General features: G+C 41.2%; 1 protein-coding gene across 5 annotated transcripts in view; it reads left to right on the forward strand.

Annotated features, from left to right (window-relative positions):
- The window catches only part of tarbp1 (TAR (HIV-1) RNA binding protein 1), a 161,228-nt gene that overhangs the window by 51,876 nt on the left and 85,064 nt on the right, over positions 1-24,288 (forward strand). For all 5 annotated transcript variants that reach the window (XM_052013185.1, XM_052013187.1, XM_052013186.1 and 2 more), the window contains 3 exons: positions 8,067-8,260; positions 16,537-16,798; positions 17,056-17,238. In XM_052013185.1, coding sequence (XP_051869145.1) covers positions 8,067-8,260; positions 16,537-16,798; positions 17,056-17,238 — 639 coding nt within the window. The remainder of the gene's footprint in view (positions 1-8,066; positions 8,261-16,536; positions 16,799-17,055; positions 17,239-24,288) is intronic.

Here is a 24,288-nt window from a genome sequence, read left to right on the forward strand (position 1 = left end):
ATCCATCTATCTCATAGATTCATAGAGTCACGGAGTTATAAAGCATGGAAATAGGCTCTCTGACCCCACTCATCCATGCCAACAAGGATGCCAATCCAAGCCGATCCCATTTGCCTGCGCTTGGCCCACATCCCTCTAAACCTTTCCTATCCATGAACCTGTCCAAATGTCTTTTAAAGTTTGTAATTGTACTTTACAAACTTTGTTGCCACCTCCTCTGGCAGCTCGTTCCATATACCCTCTGTGTGGAGTAACTAGCTCCTCAAGTCTCCTTTAAGTCTTTCCCCTCTCACCTTAAACCTATGCCCTCTAGTTTTAGACACCCTAACCTGGGAAAAAGACTGTTCCTATCTACTCTGTCTATGCCCCTCATGATTTTATAGACCTCTGTAAGGTCATCCCTCAGCCTCCTTCGCTCCAGGGAAAACAGCCCTAGCCTGTCCAATCTCTCCTGATAACTCAAGCTCTCCAGTCCAGGCAACGTTCCTGAGAATCACTTCTACACCATCTCTAGCTTAATCACATCCTTCCTATGGTGTGGTGACCAGAACTGCACACAATATTCCAACTGTGGCCTAACTCGACTATAGCATGACATCCCAACTCCTATACTCAATGCTTCAGCCGATGAAGGCAAACATATCATAGGTCGACCCCACTGCTGTGTCTATCCATTTCGCCACTTTCAGGGAACTATTTACTTGTACCGCAAGGTTTCATGTTCAATAATACTCCCCCTGTCATTCACTGTGTATGTCCTGGCCTGGTGTAGCTTCCCAAAATGTATCACTACGCACTTGTCTGTTAAATTCCATCAAACATTCCCTTGTCCACTTCCCCAGTTGATCCAAATCCTGTTGTAACCTCCAACAATCTTCACTGTCCACTATACCAGGAATGTTGGTGTCATCTGCAGTCTTACTAATCATGTCACCCATATCAGAACTGGCCATGGTTGTTCCCTGTTCTGCTGGATTTTCTAGTATTTTCTTTTGTTTCATATTTGCAGCAACTGCTGTTTCTCACAGTTCTAGCACGTTCTTTTGTTTTTCCCTGTCCCTCGTGTAGCCTCCATTCATCTCTTAACTGGACAAGACAGAAAACAGTTATATAAATCTGTTCAGCTTGGTCTCCGCTCTATTACAGATATTCTTCTGTTCTCTCCACTCCTCCCCTTCTCTGCATCTCAGTTCTCCACAGATGCTACCTAACTCACTGAATGTTCTGGCATCGTCCAATTTTGTTTCAGATTTCCAGCATTTGCATTTTTTTTGCCTCAATTCCAGATCACAGCAACTGGCCCTATGTAGAAGCAATTATTCTCATTTGTCCTCCAGTACTTTTGCAAATTAATGGATATTTGTCCCCCTCTGGTTACCAGTGGGAACAGTTCCTCATTAAAGTGATGCTTATATCTGAAATATAAAAGTTGTTTCATTATAACTCTGCAAAAGGATCAAAAAGGTTATCAGTTACCAATATGGGTTGTACATATGAATATGAGTAATTTAAAGGACAGGTTTAATTCTTCAAAACCTCCATTAGAAAATGTCAAATTTGAGAAAGCATACCAGTATTCCAGTTTTAAAACAAAAATACAGAAAAAGCATAAAACTGATGGATGAGACAGATAAAATTTACTTCAAACCTTCATTCTCAGATCATTTTATTTTGTAGAGATAATTGTGGCTAAACTTCCCAAGTTAATTTTATTCTGGATAATTAATTTCTGTTTCAGACGCTTGCCTTTTCTCATCTTGTCATAAAGCTGGTATTGTCCAATAAAAGCTTTTGAACATGTGAGCCAAGCAAATTATCTCTTTGAATTACCTGTTCAAATTTTGTCCTCATGATCACCTCCCTATGCATTTGGTGACCATTGCTTCAGCTACAAAAGCCCTGAATTCCCTTCATAAAACTGTCTGCCTCTTTGCCTCTCACTCCTTTCCTTGAGATGCTCATTTAAACCTGCCTCTTTAATGAAACCTTTGTTTTTCTGTCCAACTGTCTTCTTACTTGGCTTGGCATTGATTGCGCACTCCTGTGAAGCACCATGGGAAGTTTATTCTGTGTTCAAGATGCAGTATAAAAGGTGGTTGTTGTTGAACCATGTGGATGGGCAATATAAGCCAAATAGTGACATTTTAAAGGGACTCAAAAAATCATTTTTTTCTAAATAAAAAGAGAAAATATTGGAAACACTCAACCAGTCAGGCAACATCTGTGATAAGAGAAACAGTTAAAATTTCAAGTCAAAGACTCTTTGTCAGAACAATTCTTTTTCTCTGAGAAATATCATGACCAAACTGAAGAAAATCTTAAAAGGAATTTAAGGGGGACTTGAGGTGAAAGTTACAGTAGGGTGGAGCAAAGCAGTAGCACTATTCCCAAGATGGACATCTGTTAAATACTGAAAGCCAGGTGGTTCCTCTTGGACTGCAGAATATGCAGGCTTTACAATGCTCCTGCTTAGGTCTTTTATGGTCTCATCTGGGAGTTGGCTTTATAGGTGGGAGGAATGAAGCATGCAACTTGGGATTTAACAAGTCTGCTTTTCATTGTTGGCACTGGGAGCTGGGTATCCTTTGTCCTTGCAGTTTCTCCCCTCACCTGAAAGTATTTTTGAACAGAAGTTAGCATGAGCTACAGAAGGAACTGTTGAGCAACCTAAATATTAACGAAACATAGGGTGGCACAGTGATGTAGCCAGTGGAGCTGCTACCTCATGGCTCCAGCAAACAGGGTTCAATCAAGTGCTACCTGTGCAGTGTTTGCACATTCCACCTGGGTGCTCTGGAGTATGCCCGCATCCCAGAAATATGGGTTTGTGCGTTAATTAACTAATGTGAATTGAGTGTAGATGAATGGTAAAATTGAGGGGGTGAGTTGATGATAATATGGAAAAATAAAATGGAATTGGATGGGATTAATGGAAAAATGGGTGCTTGATGGTCAATGCGGACTCAGTGGGCCATAGGGGCTGTTTCTGCACTGAATTTCTCTAAGAAAATTGGTGAAGGCTGCATGGCAGACATGGTTTACATGGGCTTCAGTCGGGCATTTCACAAGGCCCAGCATGGTAGGCTGGTTAAGGCACAAAGGATCCAAGGAGTACTGGCAAACTGGATCCAAAATTGGTTTGGTGATAGGAAGCAGAGGGTAGTGGTGGATGGGTGTGTTTCTAACTGCAGATCTGTAACAAGTGCTGTACTGCAGGGATCAGTGCTGGGCCCTTTGTTGTTTGTTATATAAGTGACTTGGATGAGAAAGGAGGTGGTCTGATGAGTAGGTTTGCAGATGATGTGAAAATTACTGGAGTCGTAGTCAGTGAAGAAGGTTGCCCAAGGATACAGCGAGACGTAGATCAGCTGTAAAGTTGGGTGGAGTGGTGGCAGATGGAATTTAATTCAGACAAGTGTGAGGTGATGCACTTTGGAAAGTCAAATTCTGGTAGGACATAGAGTAAATGGCAGGGAGCTTAGATTTGATGTGCAGAGGGGCCTTGGCATACAAGTCCATAGCTCACTGAATGTGGTGACACAGGTAGATAGAGTAGTGAAGAAGGCATTTAGTGTTCTTGCTTTCCGAATCAGAATCAGGTTTGTTATCACTGACATATGTTGTGAAATTTGTTGTTTTGCAGCAGCAATGCAGTGCAAGACATAAAGACAAAAATTATTATGTTACAAAAATAAATAAATAGTGCAAAAGAGGAATAATGAGGTAGTGTTCATGGGTTCATGCACCGTTTCAGCGAAAAAGCTGAAACATTGAGTGTGGGTCTTCAGGCTCCTGTACCTCTTCCCTGATGGTAGTAATGTGAAGAGGATGTGTCCTGGATGGTGAGGATCCTTAGTGATGGATGCTGCCGCCTTGAGGCACCACCTCTTGAAATTGTGCTCAAAGGTGGGGAGGGTTGTGCCTGTGATGGAGCTGGCTGAGTCTACAACCCTCTGCAGCCTCTTTTGATCCTGCACATTGGAGCCTCCATTACCAGGCAGTGATACAACCAGTCAGAATGCTCTCCACCATACACAGGTAGAAATTTGCGAGGGTCTTTGGTGACATACCAAATCTCCTCAAACTCTTAATGAAGTAGAGCTGCTAGCATGCCGCCTTCGTGATTGCATTAATGTGTTGGGCCCAGGATAGATCCTCCGAGATGTTGACATCCTTGCTCACCCTTTCCACTGCTGACCCCTCAATGAAGACTGGTGTGTGTTCTCCTGACTTCCCCTTTCTGAAGTCCACAATCAATTCCTTGGTCTTGCTGACGTTGAGTGCGAGGTTGTTGTTGTGACACCACTCAACCAGCTGATCTATCTGACTCCTGTATGCCTCTTCATCGCCATCTGAGATTCTGCCAACAGCAGTGGTGTCATCAGCGAATTTGTAGATGGCTGCTCTACTCTATCTACACTCATGACCTAGCTACACAGTCATGAGTGTCAAGAGAGTAGAGCAGTGGGCTAAGTACGTATCCTTGAGGTGCACCTAGGCTGAGGCATTGAGTATAAGATTTAGGATCTCATGTTGCAGCTGTTTAGACTGTATATGGAGTCTTGTGTACAATTCTGGTTGCCACACTATAGGCAGGATGTGGTATTAATAGAAAGAGTCTAGAAGGGATTCACCAGGATGTTGTCTGGAATAGAGGGCTGTAGTTATCAGGAGAGATTGGATAGGCTGGGTTTATTTTCATTGGAACGTAGGAGGCTGAGGGATGACCTAAAAGAAGTTTATTAAGTTATGAGGGGCATAGATAGAATTGTTAGTCAGAGTCTTTTTTTCCCCAGAGCAGAGGTGTCTAGAACTAGAGGACACAGGGTTAAGGTGAGAGAGGAGAAATTTAAATATCTGAGAGTTATGTTTTTCACGCTGAAGATGGTGGTTATCTGGAACAACCTGCTGGAGGAGGTGGTAGAGTCGGATACAATTACAAAGTTTAAAAGAAATTTGGACGGGTACTTAGATAGGAAAGGTATAGAAGGATATAGTTTAATGCTGGCAAATAGGATTAGTGTGGATAGGCATCATGGTCGGAATGGAAAAGGTGACCTGAAAGGGCCCATTTCTGTGCTGTACGATTCTATGTTTCTATTCTGTTCTATGAATCTATAATTAGAATTCATAACCTGTGTGAGGGTCTGATGTGGATTTATTGCAATGGAGCAGAAGTTCAAATAAAGTTGACCTCAAAGATTAATTTTAAAAGTTTGCTTGCAAGGATCGTCCTGAGCCCAGAATTTTGTTGAGCCTCTGTACATTTCTGTGGGAAATTCTAATTAGCCTAAAATTATAAATAGTTTCATTAGTTATCCTTCATAGGATGTGCTGTGACAGTGTGATACCTCAGCTTTAGCATGTCGTATTTTCTATAGTGTTACCTGTTTGTTATTTAGATAAGTATGTTTAAGAGGTGACATAATGGTATAAAACACAAAAGCAAAATACCACAGATGTTTGAAATCTGATGTGAAACAAAATTTTGGAACTATTCAGTGTGTCAGACAGCTCCTCTGAAGAGAAAACAGATACTGCTTCAGTCATTGACCTTTAGTTTAGAAGTCCACATAAATTCGTGACAAAAGATATAAAATGTATTGAACTCTGTGAAGAATTCTCCATTATTTAAATGCCTTCTGCATATTTGGCAATTATTCCACTCTGCTCTCCAGATTTTTTAATAATCTATTTCAAAAAAGTATTGGCTGTGGTCCCTTCATGTTAAAGAATTTTTCATCAACCTTTGTAAAACACCAAGTGATTGTAGTGTGCATTAATGCTCCTATTTAGATGCTGTTAACATCCCCACCACTCTGCTTGAATTTCTCTCTTTTGCTATGTATTGCCTTATGAAATGACAATTCTGCTCTTAATACATGCTTGGACGTGGTCAAAGGTGGCCCAGCATAAATTTTTTTTCCCACTACACCTCTTCCCCATCCTACCCCACCCTACTTTTTTCCATCTATGTCTCTCCTTGATCATGGAGCGAAGATTGGGAATGGAAATTGTAGACATGTTCTATTCTTTGGTATAAGGTGAATAATTACGTCGTAAATCTTTTCATTCTTCTACAAATAAGTGAGTGTTTTTGTTTAAAAAGATGTCCTACCAGCAATACCAGATGTGTTAGTTCTCCTTACCTTCAGTAGGCACTTTTAGACTAGATCACCTCTCCCCCCCCCACCCCACCCCACCCCACTCCGCCCCACAATGATTACTTTGATGACTGTTGTGAAATGCCATACAGCAAATCACACTCTTAAATGTTAACTTGCTTGACCCTTAACCTGTGGAGGTGAGCTGCTCTTTGACCTTGATTCAGCTGTTTTCTTTATTTCTCTGACTTTTCTACCTGTGTTACTGCTATAAGTGATGTTGTTCCAGTTGGCATGAAAGATGCATACCTTTACTCTTCTCATCTGTGAGGCCTGTCGTACATCTGGGTTCAATTGGGCCTACTTTTCTGTCTCTAAATATATTTTGCACATGAAAGCTCTGTTACCACCTGGTCTCTTGAAGCATCTGAACTTGTCCGTGGTCCAAACTCTGAGAGTCTATTTGTGGACTTGCCCTTTACTGAGCAATCAAAAACTTCTGCATTTTTCTCTGAAGCTTCAAAGAGCATTTCTTCAGATTTCTGTCAAGTCTGGTTGGCAACTACTACTTCCTACCTTTTGGCTTTACTCTGCACCCTTATTGGCTTTATTATCTCTGCTCCATTGCTAGAGCTAGTAACACAAATCTCGATATAGTAGTGGGGGGGGGGAATATCTTCATGAATTTGTTCGCTGACCCCTGATGTAGTCAAGCAAAGTGTCTCCTGCATCTCTCAATTCGCAGCCACCTCCTCCTTCAGGAACTTGTGTAGTAGTTAGCATGACGCTAATACAGCGCCAGTGACCTGGGTTCAATTCCCGCCGCTGTCTGTAAGGAGTTTGTACGTTCTCCCTGTGTCTGTGTGGGTTTCCTCTGGCTGCTCCGGTTTCCTCCCACATTCCAAAAACATACGGGTTAGGAAGTTGTGGGCATGCTATGTTGGTGCTGGAAGCATGGCGACACTTGCAGGCTGCCCCCAGAACACTCCACGCAAAAGATGCATTTCACTGTGTGTTTCGATGTACATGTGACTAATAAAGATATCTTATAAAGAACTGCAGGGAATCCATACACAGGGAAAATTTGGCGACGTGCTCCCGACTCTCTATAGATGACAGGGGAAATTCCTACCACCTTCACATGATGACCGTTCTCGTACCCTTATTAATGAAACAAAATGAGGTCTATTTTTGAAAGCCTCAATCATGTCTCTTCATTCCTTGGATGAATGTAGTCAAATGCCTTTCTCTGAACCAAAACTGTTTTATTTAGGATACAAGTGTTGTTGATGAGGCAACATTTTTGGCCCATGTCCAGTTGGCAAGGTAAGGTGGTAGTCTGCCTTCCTGAACAGTGATGATTTGTACAACTGGATGGGTTATTGATCCTAAGAGGTAGTGCAGGTTTCCATTATCACCAGGCCAATCGCAGTCTTAGAGTCATAGAGTTATACAGCATGTAGTTATACAGCCTTCAGCCCAACTGGTCCATGCCGACCAAGATGTCCATCCAAACTAGTCATATTTGCCCGCATTTCCCATATCCCTCTACACCTTTTCTATCCATTAGCCTTGGTGCAAGGTTTCCTTCCATGAAATAAATGTTGAATTTTTTGGCATCATTTGTGGTCGTTTCTTCTGGCACTAATCCACAGACTACCAGACTTATCAGCTTCAATTTCCCAGCTTCAGAATTAAAGTCTGAAGCTCAAGTTGCTCATGAAAGGTCTAGGGCAAGGTATTGTTTTGGGCCTTCTCTATTAGTTGAAAGATAAATTAGCTTTTGTCAGTTGCTGTCTTGTGCATTTAAAGTTTACTTAAATTCTATTAATTTATATAAATTGCATTTAAAATCTATTCAGTCTTGACTTGAAAAATTGTGGAGTAAATGAAAAATTGTCTCATCTTATCGTGTATATAAGCTGTATGATTTAGCTGAAAGGTATTTATTTTTCATCATAGATCCTAAACCTCAGAAGACAAATCCAACTTGTGGCTGCTCGAGCCTCTTTAGCTTGGGTTTGCAGGATGACTGCCCAGTATCCAGAGCTGCAGCTTGACTCCCTTGATGCTGTCAAAGCACTAGGAAAATTTATCTTAATTAGCCCTTTCAACCATAACCTTGAGAAGCCTTTCTGCAGCAACAAAAACAATGGGTAAGTAATAGAAGATACGATTTTAATATTTAGATTCAATATTTAATGTTAAACTTACTTTAATTTTATTTCATTGTGCTTTGCCATTTATAACTCATTCCTAATGAATTTAGTGGCCCGCTAAGCTGTTTCAGTGGATTATTAAGAGGTGATGAAAATCAAAAAGAAAACTAGATGCTGGAAATTTTGAACTTAAAACAGAGAATGTTGCAAACACTTAGCTGGGCAGGTAGCATCCTTGAGACAAGAAGCAGTTAATGTTTCAGGGATGTTATGCACATGTTGGTTGGAGGTGCTTCATTAGAACTGGGAAACAGATTAAAGAAGGTAATTTTAAATTGCAAAGTAGGTGGCAGGAGGGATGGAGAGAACAATCTGTGATAGGGTGAGACTGGGTTAATAGGGTAGTTAGGAGGTAATTGTGTTTTTACATAAACCATACGACAAAGGAGCAGAAGTTGGCCATTTGGCCCATTGAGCCTGCTCCGCCATTCTATGATGAGCTGATCCATTCTCCCATTTAGCCCCACTCCCCCACCTTCTCATCATAACCTTTGATGCCGTGGCTACTCAGATACCTATCACTCTCTGCCTTAAATACACCCAATGACTTTGCCTCCACAGCCGCCCGTGGCAACAAATTCCACAGATTCACCACTCTCTGGCTGAAGAAATTTCTCTGCATCTCTGTTCTGAATGGGTGCCCTTCAATCCTGAAGTCGTGACCTCTTGTACTAGACTCCCCTACCGTGGGAAACAACTTTGCCACATCTACTCTGTCTAGGCCCTAAACCCTCTGCTCTTACCCTTAGTTCTGAGCTGAAACGTTGATTGGCTTCTCTTTCCACATATGCTGCTTGACTGGCTGAGTTTTTCAGGATTTCCTGTTTCTGTTTCAAATTCCAGCATCTGTAGTTTTATTTGTTTTCTGTTGTCGATTACTTTTCTTTGTCTGTGTTATGCTCAACAGGTCAGGCTGTACTAATGAGGAAAGAAAAACTGAACCAAGTCTGCTGTCACTCATTCATCCGTGATATTGGCTTTGTTTTTCTCTTTGACCTGAAACATTAACTCAGTTTCTCTTTCCACATATGCTGTCTGACTGCTTTCCAGCATTTTTTATTCTTAAGAGCTAAGTATGCAGAGATCATGCAGATATCTGACTGGCTAAAGATACTAGATTTCCTTCTCTAAAAGGCATTAGTGAACCAGAAGTACTTCTGGGATAATCCACTGGTTTCATGATCATCTTTATGGATGCTTGCTTTTTTTTTTCCAGATCTAGATGTTAGAGACGTAGCTCAAAATTTAATAAAAAAAAGGATGAATACTTTCTGTGGAATTTATTCCTCCTCCAAGGAATTACATTCAGCATCTTCAAAATCAGAGCCTAAGATTTTTCTCATGGTAGCTGTGTAGTCTTTTTTTTCTCAGCTCCGCCTGTATCTGAATTTTATATTTCATTGCTTTATAACATGAATTCAGCCCATAGAACTATACCACTTGGAAGTTAATAATCCATAAGTGCCTGTCAAGGCCTTAAACCTTGCAGAAAGCTCATGGTGTACCAGGTTTGGTGATTTTTGCCCTCCTAAATGCTTCTGAAACATAGATGACCTACTTCGGGCATCTGAAGGCACTGGAGAGATACCATCAGCTCTATCTCTGTAAAATCCTACAAATCCACTGGCAGGATAAGTGAACCAACATCCTGGTCACTGAGGCCCTAATTGCACTCTGTTGGGCAAGTCACGTTGTTAACAGCTCCAGGCATTGAAACAGGCACTCTATTCCAAACTCTGGCATGGGAAGAAATTGTCAGGTGGACAGAAGAAAAGATTCAAGAACTTTCTCAAAGCTTCACTAGGAAGATTATAGCCTTCCCAATTGTTTCCTGGGAATCCTGGGACCATGTCTGCTCAAAATTGGGAAGGACCATTTGATAAAGTGTTATAGAACATGGAAACAGGCCCTTCGGCCCAACTCGTCCATGCCGACCAAGATATCTATCTGAGCTAGTCCCATTTGACCGTGTTTGGTGCATTATCTCTCTAAACCTTTCCTATCCCTGTACCTGTCCAAATTAAATGCTATTATTATACCCGCCTCTATAGCTTACTCTGGCAGATCATTCCATATACCCACCACCCTCTGTGTGAGAAAGTTGACCCTCAGGTCCCTTTGAGTCTTTCCCCTCTCACAAACCTATGCCCTCTAGTTTTAGGCTCCCTTACCCTGGGAGGAAAAAACTGTGACCTTATCTATGCCCCGCATGATTTTACCTACCTCTATAAGGTCACCCCTCAGCCTTCAGCCTATCCAGTCTCTCCTTATAACTCAAGCCCTCCAGTCCTGGTAACATCATTGTGAATCTATTCTGCACCCTTTTCAGTTTAATGACATCCTTTCTGTAGCTGGGCAACCAGAACTGTGCACAATCCTCCAAGTGTGGTCTCACCAGCCACTTGATCGGTTGCAACATGACGTCCCAGCTCCGGTACTACATGCCCTGACCGATGAAGCAAGCTTACAAAATGCTTTCTTCACTGCCGTGTCTCCACTTTTAGGGAACTATGTACCCCTTGGTCTCTTTGTTCTATAGCACTCTCTTGTTGTTAAATCAGGCTCTTTCTTCTTCTCATTTTTATCCTATTTCAACAGAATATCTTGGGATATGTCACTGAGAATCCCACATCAGGAGTGCATAAGCTCAGCGCAAACAGTGAAGGGAGTGCAGCTCCTCACAAACTACGCTGTTAGGTATCTGCTGCCCCAACTGAGGAAGAGTCTGTTCCCCACATTAGCCTCATCAGCTACCGTGGAACCTACAGAACCAGTTATCCTCAACTTCTTACGTTCTTAACCTGAGGAACCACCCAAGGAAAGAGAAGATAGCCATCTTAAATTACGGTTATATAACACGGAAACAGGTTCTTCGGCTCCACTGGTCCATGCGGAAAGTTAATATCTTTTCTAGGTCTGATTGGGGGAGGTGCAGTGGAAAAATTCAAGTAACGGCTCTGTTGGTTCTGGAAAGGAAGGATAATTTTATCAAGGTTAAGGTTTCGATAGCTGTCCTGTAAAAATAATTTGTTTTGACACTCACTTGTTTTTCTGCCTTGATAATTCTTGATGGTTGTCAAGAACTTCGAGTGTATTGTTTGATCTTGACAGGTGCAATATAGCCCATGGGAGGGATTGAGTGGAGGCCAAGCACCCAGCGTGTGTGGAGAAAATTAGTAAAATCTGCTCATGCCTGTTAGAGCACCCAGCCAAAAAATAGGCAATATAAATGGTGGCATGGGAGCAAATCACCTGGTTACTTTAAGAAGGGAAAATCCAAATGTAAACAGTATTCTTGTGCTGGATAGTTCTGCAAAGCCAATGTTTTTAGTTGAAATGATGACTGGCTAGCTTAGGAGAATCAGCAGTCTTGGTAACATCAGTGTATGAACATAGAACAGCACAGGAGCAGGCCCTTTGGTGCACAATGTCTGCGCTGAACACAATGCCGAATTAAACTAAGTCTCCTCTGCCTGCACGTGATTCATATCCCTCCACTCCCTGCATATTGATGTGTCTATCTAATTGCCTCTTAAAGGTACAAATCTGAAAGCATCAGTGTTAGAAACATAGAAAAACCTACAGCACAATTCAGGCCCTTCGGCCCACAAAGCTGTGCCGAACATGTCCCTACCTTAGAAATTACTAGGCTTACCCATAGCCCTCTTTTTCTCAGCTCCATGTACCTATCCAAAAGTCTCTTAAAAGACCCTATCATATCCGCCTCCACCACCGTTGCCGGCAGCCCATTCCACGCACTCACCACTGAGTAAAAAAACTTACCCCTGACATCTCCTCTATAACTACTCCCCAGCACCTTAAACCTATGTCCTCGTGGCCACCATTTCAGCCCTGGGGAAAAGCCTCTGACTATCGACCCAATCAATGCCTATCATCTTACATACCTCTATCAGTCCCCTCTCATCTTCCGTCGCTCCAAGGAGAAAAGGCCGAGTTCCCTCAACCTGCTTTCATAAGGCATGCTCTGCATTCCAGGCAGCATTCTTGTAAATCTCCTCTGCACCCTTTCTATGGCTTCCACATCCTTCCTGTAGTGAGGCTACCAGAACTGAGCACAGTACTCCAAGTGGGGTCTGACCATGGTCCTATATAGCTGCAACAATACCTCCCAGCTCCTAAATTCAATTCCCTGATTGATGAAGGACAATACACCATATGCCTTCTTAACCACAGAGTCAACCTGCGCAGCTGCTTTGAGCGTCCTATGGACTCAGACCCCAAGATCCCTCTGATCCTCCATACTGCCAAGAGCCCTATCATTAATACTATATTCTGCCATCATATTTGACCTACCAAAATGCACCGCTTTGCACTTACCTGTTCTCTCTGAATAATTAAGTATTTTCAGATTGATATTATTAGGTCCATTTAAGTTATTAAAAATTGCCATGAACTCCAAGTTAGAGACAACAGCACTTTATTTTGCCTTCTCAGAAGTAAATTCGTCAGCCCACCGGAGAATACTCAAAAATGGATTTGCTGCGTTAAATAACAATGCAATCTATTAATAAACAAAGAATATGCTTACAATTATTAATGTAACCGCAAAACAACTGCTCTTGCCATTGCTTACAGCTTTAAAAGCATTTCAAAGTATGGACCCATCTGCTGTAAATTCACCACTGGTAGTTTTTAAAGCTGCATCAGTCAGAAGGCTGGAATTTTAACAGCAAAAATCTGTCAGCAAATATAATTTGAAGAACTGGCAATGTTCAAGTAGTTTTGGTGCAGTAGTTCAAGGGTCCAGATGATGTCAACATATTATCCAACTGCAGTGTGTTTTTATCCAAGGCTTTTTAATATATTTAATGGGCAGTTATAACTGTAATTATTAAGAAAGCTTCTGATTTTTGAAAGTACATTTGGTGATTGATACCCTTACCAGAGAGATGAGCTCAAAGCCTTATGGCAACACTGCCAATGCAGACACTAGCACCTGTTAGATTATATTATTCTCTGAAGGAGAGACTGTAAGGATGTCTACATAAGATGTGCTACAGCAAGTACCGATAGCTGTTCGACTAGCCATCACCTAATCATCCTGAGTCCAAACAGTGAAGGCAATGATAACACAAAAAAAAATCAATGTTGAAGGCTTCAATAATCCTGCAACGATAGCTTTTCTCAGACTGCACCTCACAGACAACCTGATAACACCAAGCCAATAGGAGCTGTAGAATGCTCACATCATCTGGACTGTTCTGAAGTCCAACTTAATTAGCAGTCGTGAAGAAACTATTGGCTTCTCAACCAGAAGACACTAGGACTAGTTTGATAAGAATGACCAGGAGAACCAGAAGCTAATTAACTGCAAATTAGAAGTTTTCTGGATTGGAAGGCTCCTCCACATCTCATGAGAAAAGAAACAGCTCTGCAGATGCCGAATCAGGGGAAGAATCAACTCTCAATCTATCCTGCCAACCCCTCCAGGATTTTGTATATTACGATGAGATCACCCTTATTCTTCGAAACTGATAACAGTATACGCCCCGTCTGCTTAATCTGACAAATGCACCATCCCAAGACTCAATCTTATGAGCTTTTGCAGCACTCCCTTTATATTTCCATTTTTTTTTGATGTAGAACAAGGCCATTTGGCCCATTGAATCTGTGCTTGGCTCATCAAGCCTATTCGTCCATGAATTTTCCTGTAACCTATTCTCCCCATATTCCCATTGATTTTCTCCAGATTGTACCATTCACATCTGCACTAGGGGCAATTTATAATGGCCAATTAACCTACCAGCCCGCAGTTTGTTGGAATGTGGCATGAAACTCGAGCGCCCAGAGGAAACCCACACAGTCACAGGGAGAACAGAGAGCATCAGAAGATTGAACCCGGGTTACTGGAACTGTGAAGCAGCAGCTCCACTAGCTGTTCAACGGTGGCTCTAGAATGACCCTGTCCTTTCTGAAATAGGGAGATCAGACCTGTACACAATATTCCAGCTCAGATCTCGCCAGGGTTCAATATAATTGGAACAAGATGTCTTTAATCTCATTCTCAACCTTTCTTGCAGTAAAGCCAACATACTTGCATTGAGTATAGAAGTTGGGAAGTCACTTTGCAGCTGTGCAAAACTTTTGTTAGGCCATATTTGGAGTATTGTGTGCAGTTCTGTCACTGCATTACAGGATGTGAAGGCTTTGGAGAGGGTGCAAAAGAGGTTCACCAGGATGTTGCCTGGGTTAGAGGATATGAGAAGTTGGACAAACTTGGATTGTTTTCACTGGAGCATCGGAGGTTGAGGAATGACCTGATAGAGCTTTATAAAATTGTGAGAGGCATCGATAAGAGTAGATAGAGTCCTTTTCCCAGACTGGAAATGTCAAATATTAGAGGGCACAGATTTAAGGTGAGAGGGGGATTTGAGAGGCAAGTTTTTTTTTACTTAAGTCATTGGTGAGGCCGCACTTGGAGTAGTTTTGGTTGCCCTGTTATAGAAAAGACGTGGTATAATTGGAAAGAGTGCAGAAAAGATTTATGAGGATGTTGCCAGGCTGGAGGGCCTGAGTTATAGGGAGACATTGGCCAGGCTAGGTCTTTATTCCTTGGAGTGTAGGAGAATGAGGCGTGACCTTATAAAGGTTTATAAAATAAACTAGGGGCATAGATAAAGTGGACGGTAACAGTCTTTTCCCCAGGGTAGGGGAGTCCAAAACTAGGGGGCATAGATTTAGGGTGAGAGGGGAAAGATTTAAAATGGACTTGAGGGGCAACTTTTTCATGCAGAGGACGGTGAGTATATGGAATGAGCTGCCAGAGGAAGTGGTTGAGGCAGTAACAATGGTATCATTTAAGAAACACTTGGATAGGTACATAGAGGGGCAGGGCTTAGAGGGATATGGGCCGAACGCAGGAAATTGGGGCGATGGGTGGGCACCATGGTTGGCATGGGCTCTTTGGGCCGAAGAGCCTTTAGACAAGGCACATGAACAGGCAGGGAATGGATGGAAATGGACCATGTGCAGGCAAATGGAATTAATTTAAATTGGCATCAAAGTCGGCATAGACATTGTGTGCCAAAGGGCCTGTTCCTGCGCTGTACTGCTCTATGTTCTATGATTGCCTTCCTAATTACTTGCTGAAATTGGAATTGGTTTATTATTGTCTCATGTACCGAGGTACAGTGAAAAACTTGCCTTACTGCTCATGCAGGTCAATTCATTACACAGTGCATTGAGGTAGTACAAGGTAAAATAACAGAATGCAGAATAAAGTGCAACAGTTACAGAGAAAGTACAGTGCAGGAAGACAGTAAGGAGCAAGGTCATATTGAGGTAGATTGTGAGGTCAAGAGTTCATCTTATTGTACTAGGGAACCATTCAATGGCCATATAAGAGCAGGATAGAAACTGTCCTACCTGTATATTAACTTCCAGTGAATTGTGTACAAGGGCACAAAAGTTGATAATTGCTTGTGTACTGCCATAATATTTAATGTGAGTTTCCAGTCTTATGACCCTCATGGTTTGTTTTATTCAGATTTCAGACTTGGCTTCAGGTTGAACTAAATCACTTCCAAACTTTCTTCAAAATTAATAATAAAATATTATGTTCACTGTTCCCTAAAGGCCCATTAACTACCAGATCATCAATTAAACCTTTCTCATTAAACAATACTAGATCTACAATAGTCTATTCCCTCATTAGTTCAATGTACTGATGTGGAAAACCATCTCTCGTGCACTCACTAAGTTCATCCTCTACATGGTTGTTGCTAATTTGATTTGCCCATCTGCATGTAGATTGAAATCCTGCATGATTATTGAATTAGCCTTGTTACTTGGACTTCTAATTTCCTGATTTATACTTAGGCCTATGTTATCATTACAGTTTAGGACTTGTATACAAATCCCATCAATGTTTTTTGTCTCTTGCTGTTTATTAGGTCTACTCAATGAGTATAGACCTGACTTACTCAACCTTCCTCATAAGTCATCCCAGGAATCAACCTCGAGAATCTTCCCTGAAATGCCTCCAATGCAAATTTATTCCTCCTCAAATAAGGAGACCAAAACTGTGCACAGTTCTCCCTCCACTTGTGGCCTTACTAACACACTGGTAGAACTTTAAAAGGTGGCAGGAGCAGAATACATTTGCTATCACACTTAAATGTTTTGAAAAATGTCAAGTTAGTGCTGTACTGTTCCTGGATTTAAAAAGAAGCAATGTTCCTCTTTTCCTTTAGGCTTCTAGAAGACGGATCTTCGGCCCAGGGTTGGGGGAAGGTGTCTACACAGTATGTCCATGATCAGTGGGTCTGCATTTATTTTATTTTGAACAAATCTGTTCCTTTGCCTGAGAGTGCAGCCAAGAAGAGTTGTGAACTTTCTTCACTTAGTGTAGAAAATGCAGCACCCACACTCCACGCCTGTATTGAAGCCCTGAACATTGTTCCAGCGGACCAAGTACTTCCCATACTGCAGTGCATGAAGATTCTTGTGCCTAAGGTAAGCAAAATTAGATGTGACAAATGACGGGCTTGTTGGAAGGAAGACAACTCTTAATTATTCCTGCAAATCTAACATTGGCCTAAATTCACATCTTGTAACTACTATAGATGTAATTTTAATCTTTCTGGAAGTCTTCGCGAAAGTTTGTTTCGATAAAACATCTAACAAAGCAGTCTCAACTTCCATTATACTGGTAATATTTTTATCTGAGTTATGATTTATTGTCCATTAGAACTTGTTCTTGAATTATTCAGCTTTATAGGTCTGAAGAGTCTCTGTGTGTGAAATCTCTTGACCTAGCTTGGAAAGTAGTGGTGGATCTGAACAGCAACCAGCAACGTTTTTGGCCCACCTTAAGCGCTTTTGTGCACATTGCCTTTCACCACCAGCTGCTTGGTATAGCAGAGGAATGTCCTATGCGAGTGAAAGTGAAGGAGGTGAGATGAATTTCATCATCTTTCGTACATTTGAATCATTATTTTTGAGACATGGAAGCTATTTGGCTGGATGCACACAAAATGCTGGAAGAACCCAGCAGGTCAGGCAGCATCTGTGGAGGGAAATAAACAGTCGATGTTTCAGGTCGAGACCCTTCATCAGGTTCATCAAGTCCTGATGAAGGGTCTCAACCTGAAATGTCAACTGTTTATTTCCTTCCATAGATGCTGCCTGACCTGCAAAGTTCCTCCAGCACTTTATATGTATTTCTCCAGATTTCAGCATCTGCAGAATCTCTTGTGTCTCAGCTATTTGGCCGGACTTGATTGTGGCAGCTCTTTGAAAGAGCAATCTATTTCATGCAACTCCCCTAATTCTTTCCCTCAGTCTTGCAAAGTATGGGTATGTAAACATTTTCCTTTAGAATGTCACGACTCAATATGCTTCCACCACCTTTTCATTGAGGATATTCCAAATCTTAACAATGCACCATGTAGTATAATTTCTCCTGAATTTTTTTGCCCCTTTATTTGTCATTTAGCTTAAGTCAGTGACATTTGGTTATTGGTCTTCCAGCCTCTATAGTTTCTGTTTATTTACTTCCATCAAAATGCTCATAGCTTTGAACATTCAAATAACTTTTAATGTCTTGCATCATTGTCTTTTTCAATATGATGCGAGACAAGATATTAGAGTAAAGCAACAAAGAAATAACACTTTTATCCTAAGTGTTACAAATCATTTTCTTAATAGGATTCCAACTTTAGGGATCTCTTGAGGATGCAGTGATGGGCAACATGAAGACAGGATGTATAAAATGTTTATTTGAGCATTTTAGATCAAAGAAACTTTTGAGGTTTATGATGATTGCATAGAAAATTTGAATTGTTTCTAGGACTTGCGCATTGCTCCACTTTCTCTTTTATTAAAATACCTGAGTGGTGGCTATCACACTTCCAAGTTCATTTTTGTCAGCATACTTTTCCAAATTGACGATACCCTTCTCCAGTGACATTTGGCGAACCAACTCATCATTACTCATGCAATTTTAGGGTTTCTTGTTGCCTTCACTGCAAGAACTTTGGATATGCCATGGAAGGATGGCAGAACAGAAACATTTGTACTTTGTGCCCATGTTTGTACTGTTGCTGCTCATGTACTGGAAGTTAACACAAGCACTGCTTTAATCATCTTAATAAAGCACTGTGTATTTTTGCATTTTACAAGTCAAGTTGACATTTTATAGACAATTGAAACATGAATGAATCATCTTAAGAATGAGAATAATTGGAAAATCTGCTTAATTTGTTGTACAATAGTATAATGGCAAATACTGTATATCATTTAATATTTCACCACCAGATTGATCTTTAGTTGCTTGTCCATTACCACCTTCCAGTTACCACCATCTTTTTTCATCTCTTCTTCTTCCTGCCCCTTCACAGGCCTTCTCTTCTGTTCTCTCTTCTTCTTACCCTTTCCTCTATGTCTTAAGACCTTTACAAGATAAGAGTGTTCTGGGGTCAGCCCGCAAGTGTCGCCACACTTCCGGCACCAATGTAGCATGCCCACAACTTCCTAACCCGTCCGTCTTTGGAATGTGGGAGGAAACCGGAGCACCCGGAGGAAACACACGCAGACACGGGGAGAACGTACAAACTCCTTACAGACAGCGGCCGGAATTGAACCCGGGTCGCTGGTGCTGTAATAGCGTTATGCTAACCGCTACATTACAGTGCCTGCCCGAATTTTGATGAATGGTCATCAACCTCAAAAGTTAACTCTGTTTCACCCTTAACTGATGCTACCTGACACATTTTTTAAAATTTCATTAAATATACCTAAAGTTAATTGTGGTGGATATCTTTGCAGTGACTATTTATTTACCAATTGAATCTAACATAGCACTAGAATTATAAAATGTTAAAACTTCGGAAAGAAGTTAGGTATAGATGATGAGATGCAAATCAAGTTCACACCCATAGCGTTTGCAAAATTGGTAGGACCATGCATAAGATCACATAGATCTGCTTATGATCAAATGAACCTGCATGTTTATGATCTTCACCCAAATATACTGATCAGATGGGGATTACTCGTCTCACTATCACATCTTTAATACGGTAACCATCTCACAATCATTTTCACCCAACCGTAAGGTGGCAGACTTGTAGGATCAATTGTATAAGCAAACTTTGGTCAGAGTGACTACCTGTGATGTTCAAGTGACTCTTGGATTAATCCTTGGGGAGAGAGAATCACTGTTAGAGATAATAACCCATGGGCATTTCACTCAATGCCTGTTTGAAAAGCAGCCAACAAAATGCTGTAAACTGAATGTTGAGTTTAGCAATCCATTCAAATTGTTCAATGCTTGAATGTATCTACAGCAGTCAATGTAGATGTCTCTCAGGCTCTGTCCAGTGTAGATATATAGTGGACAGTGGCCAATGCAGACATACAGCAGGATGCAGTGGTCGTGGATGAACAGCAGGCAGTAGTTTTAGGTGAATAGTTATTTGCAGCTGGCATAGATGAATACCGGATCTCAGTCATTTAACGTGTATAATAGGCAGCAGTCAATGTAGGTGAATAGTGGGCAGCCGTGGTTTTAGGTGAAAGCAGGCCACAGTCATTTTCGGTGAATAGCAGGTCATGATTAGTGTGAGTAAATAGCATACAGTGGCCGATATATGTGTATCATGGGCTGTTATAGTTCTAGGTGAATAGTGGTCCACGATTGGGTGTGGCTAATGTAGGTGAACAATGGGCAGAGGTCGGTATATTGTGGATAGAGTCCAGATTGTACTCACCACACTTGCACAGAACAATTTTTTCATTTTACATTTATGAGAGAGAGCAACAGCTACATTGCTGTGCGGTGTTTAAGGACTATGAACTGCAACCCAAAGCTTTCTGTGCGAGTTGAAGCCCACTAATTCCTGTGAGGCCGTCCGGGTTAATTGCTTTTCAGTTGTGATGGGTCAGCCAGCTTTCATATCACTGTTGACTGATTGTCATTTGGGCAAACAGAATCCTCTTGGTGATTGCGAAAAGACATGTCTGAGTTCAGCTGATTCGATGGTCTGCCTTTTGGCCATGATTTTAAGATATTCATAGAGTAGAGTTTCAGCTCATCTGATATCTGTTGTCAAGAACATACTATTTTGTTTTTGGTTAGTCTTTTGATATATTGCAGTTGATGCCTTGAACAACTGTTCAGTTATACAAGTAGAAGCAAAAGAACATAAGATAAGAATGGGCAGGCATGGTATCATAGCGGTTAGTGTAATGCTATTACAGTGCCACCGACCCAGGTTCAATTCCGGCTGCTGCCTGTAAGGAGTTTATATGTTCTCCCTTTAACTGCGTGCGTTTCCTCCGGGTGCTCCAGTTTCCATCCACATTCCAAAGACGTACAGGTTAGGAAGTTGTGGGCATGCTGTGTTGGCGCCAGAAGCATGGTGACACTTGCGGGCTGCCCCCAGAACACTCTACGCAAAAGTGCATTTCACTGTGTGTTTCGACGTACATGTGACTAATAAAGATATCTTATTAATTAATACTGTATAAGCAAAGTCCTCTGATAGCTAGGCTTTTTAGAGGGATGGCTTAAATCTCAAGGGGAACTGTTTTAGTCTGAGTGTATCTTCATCTGTAAATGTATCACTGGCAGTGTAAGAATTGATTTACATGCTTTTAGAAAGCATTAGTGCCTTGATTTGCCAGTCCCAGCTGCAAAAAGGCACCCAATTAAAGCCAGATGTTTTCACACAGGAAGGAAAAATTATCTCAAGCTAGCTGAGTGAGCTGCTCAAAATGCCTTTAGTATGGCATATTGATTCAATATCCTGTGTAAGTTTTTTTGTGACCTGGGGAAATCAGTGTGCAAGAGATATATTTGGGAGGAGAGAAATCTGCAAAGAAAAAGTGTTTCCTTGTGCATTAAGTTGATAGGAAGGCTTCAAAGATCTCCATATTGTAATTGGCATAGATGAAGACTACATCCTCCTATTCCATGCCAGTCATTGAAGGTCTCCTGCTGCTATTTTGGATTTTGTGTATTAGACTGTTTAGTAACTAAATTATGACAGCATATTCTCTCAGTGCAAACTTCATCTCAAGAAAGACCTGTCACCTTTCCCTAGATGATTAAAATTGTACGTTGAAATTATGCAATTAGATTCAGCTAGCCTTCACAAAACCTCGATAATGTCATCTGAGATATGGTCTTGGCTTCACAGTATTTATTGTTCCATGTTTTAAATTACAAAAAAAACGTAGATTATGACTGTCTACTATTACTACGGAATATTTGAGTGTTTATCAACTTCTCCACAAATTAGCTTTGGGCATGACCTAATTCTCTTCCAATGACTGCTGTTGAATTATTCATTTACTCGGATATAGATTTACTTCTATTTTTTCTGCAAAGAGTCTGCAATAATATTTTCATTATATTATAATTTTGTTTTCACTGCTCATTTTTACTGAGCTTGAATCATTTTAACTAATGATCATTTCATCTAAGGGTTTGATATAATGCAGAGTAAACTTTTGGAATTTAATTTTCCATTTATTTCTGACTGTAGTATACAATTTTCTCCACAATTGATAAATAACTATACTTATCCAGTTACTTTTTTTTCCCCTTCATCCTTGGTACTTCATCTTTACATGATGAAATTTTGCTGTCACGTTGCCTTATTCAACCTGCTTAAGATAGGTTAATTCACAACTATTCTCAGGCCATTCATTTTCACTATTGATATTCAGTTAATGCTTTTCCTACCATATAGCAAACATTGCAGTAGCTTCGATCTCAACAAACACTCAAGGTCCTCATTGTAATTTCTATGTTAGGTCATTGTAATGTTTCCCAAACAACTGAGTATTTCAGGTTACCAGCATGTGTTGTATTTTCTTTTTATGATGTGGTTAACTATTGGCATTGTTGTGAGACATAAATTCCTGGAAAAAAGATTATGATGCAAAATGAATTGTACTACATGAGATATATGGTACAGAAACAGACCATTCTACCCAACCCGTCTATGCTGGTGTTTGCTCTACAGGAGCCAACTCCTGTCTACTCATTTAAGTCGATCTGCATAGTCCTCCAATCCCTTCTCCTTCATGTGCTTGCCCAGCCTCCCCTTTGATGTACCACCACAGTCACACCCTGTGAATTTCATGTTCTCACCACTTTTTGGGTAAAGTTTCTGAATTATCTATTGCATTTATTTTGGTGACAGTCTTATAAAGAAAACGTCTAATATGGGAAACATTCAGTCTACATCCTATCAAAACCTGTCATAATTTTGAAGACTTCTATTAGGTCACTCCCCTCTCAACCTATGTTCTCAAGAGAAAAGAGACCCAGTCTGTTCATTTTCTTCTGATATGATTACACCAAATTTTTTCACAGCTTCCTTGTAAACTTCTCTGCTTCAATCCCAAGTGCACGGTTGCAGATGGAGAGTATTCTGAGTGGCAGTCAGTGACCAGTGGTGTTCCGCAGGGATCTGTTCTGGAACCCCTGCTCTTTGTGATTTTTATAAATGACTTGGATGAGGAAGTGGAGGGATGGGTTGGTAAGTTTGCGGATGACACGAAGGTTGTGTTGTGGATAGTGTAGAAGGTTGTCGTAGGTTACAATGGTGTATAGACAGGATGCAGGGTTGGGTGGAGGAGTGGCAGATGAAGTTCAATCTGGACAAGTGTGAAGTGATACACTTTAGGAGATCGGATTTGAAGGCGGGATTCTTAGCAGTGTGGAGGAACAGAGGCATCTTGGGATCCAAGTCCTTAGATCCCTCAAAGCTGTTGTGCAGGTCGATAGGGTTGTTAAGAAGGCATATGGTGTGCTGCCCTTCATTAGTCAGGGGATTGAGATCAAGAGCCGCGAGGTAATGTTACAGTTCTATAAAACTCTGGTTAGATCATACTTAGAGTATTGTGTTCAGTTCTGGTCACTTCATTATAAGAAGGATGTGGAAGCTCTAGAGAGGGTTCAGAGGAGATTTACCAGGATGTTGCCTGGTTGAGAGAACATATGAGGAAAGTTTGAGCAAGCTAGGGCTTCTCTCTTTGGAGCAATGCAGGATGAGAGGTGACTTGATTGAGGTTATGAGAGGCATAGATAGAGTGGATAGCCAACACCTTTTCCCCAGGGCGGCAATGGCCAATACCAGAGGACACCAGTTTAAAATCAGAGGATGAAAGTTTGGGGGGGATGTCAGAGGTTAGATTTTTACACAGAGAGTGGTGCGTGCCTGGAACACACCACTGGAGGTGGTGGTAGAGGCTGATACAATAGGGACATTTATAAGACTCACATGGATGTAAGAAAAATGGAGGGTTATGGCCTGTGTGGGAGGGAAGGGTTAGATTGATCATAGAGTAGGTTTATATAGGTCGGCACAACATCGTGGGCCAAAGGGCCCGTACTCTGCTGTTTTGTTCTATGCTTCAATCTCTTACGTAATACGGTGACCAGAACTGTGTGCAGTACTCATGATCTAACCAAGATTTGATCGAGGTTTTACTTTTCAATTCTGCCCCTCTAAAGACTCAAACAGCAAATGCTGTAACCAGACAGCAAGGCAGGCAGTATCTGTGGGAAGAGAAATAGAGTTAACGTTACATTTGGAGACAATCACACACGTCACTTCAACCCAATGACTTGGAGCCAGAGAATTCAAGATGGAGAAATCTTGTGACAGTCTCGCATCGACAAACTCCCACATCATACAGATGAGATCTATGACCTGCCCTACCAAATCTGAGACTTTATTTAATTAATTCAATGTTATTCATTGATTTATTTATACAGTTAATTAGTTAAGCTATGAAGTAAACATGGTACATTATAGTTTCCTGGTCCCAGTTTAAACCACTGCCCTAAATGAAAACCTAATATCTTCCACATTCCACTCCCACACTGACATGTCTATCCATGGCCTCCTCTACTGCCACGTTGAGGCCAGACACAGTTTGGAGGAACAACACCTCGTATTTCGTCTTGGACGTCTCCAAACTGACAGCCT

Source organism: Pristis pectinata, chromosome 3, assembly GCF_009764475.1.
Source record: "Pristis pectinata isolate sPriPec2 chromosome 3, sPriPec2.1.pri, whole genome shotgun sequence".
Lineage (NCBI taxonomy): Eukaryota > Metazoa > Chordata > Chondrichthyes > Rhinopristiformes > Pristidae > Pristis > Pristis pectinata.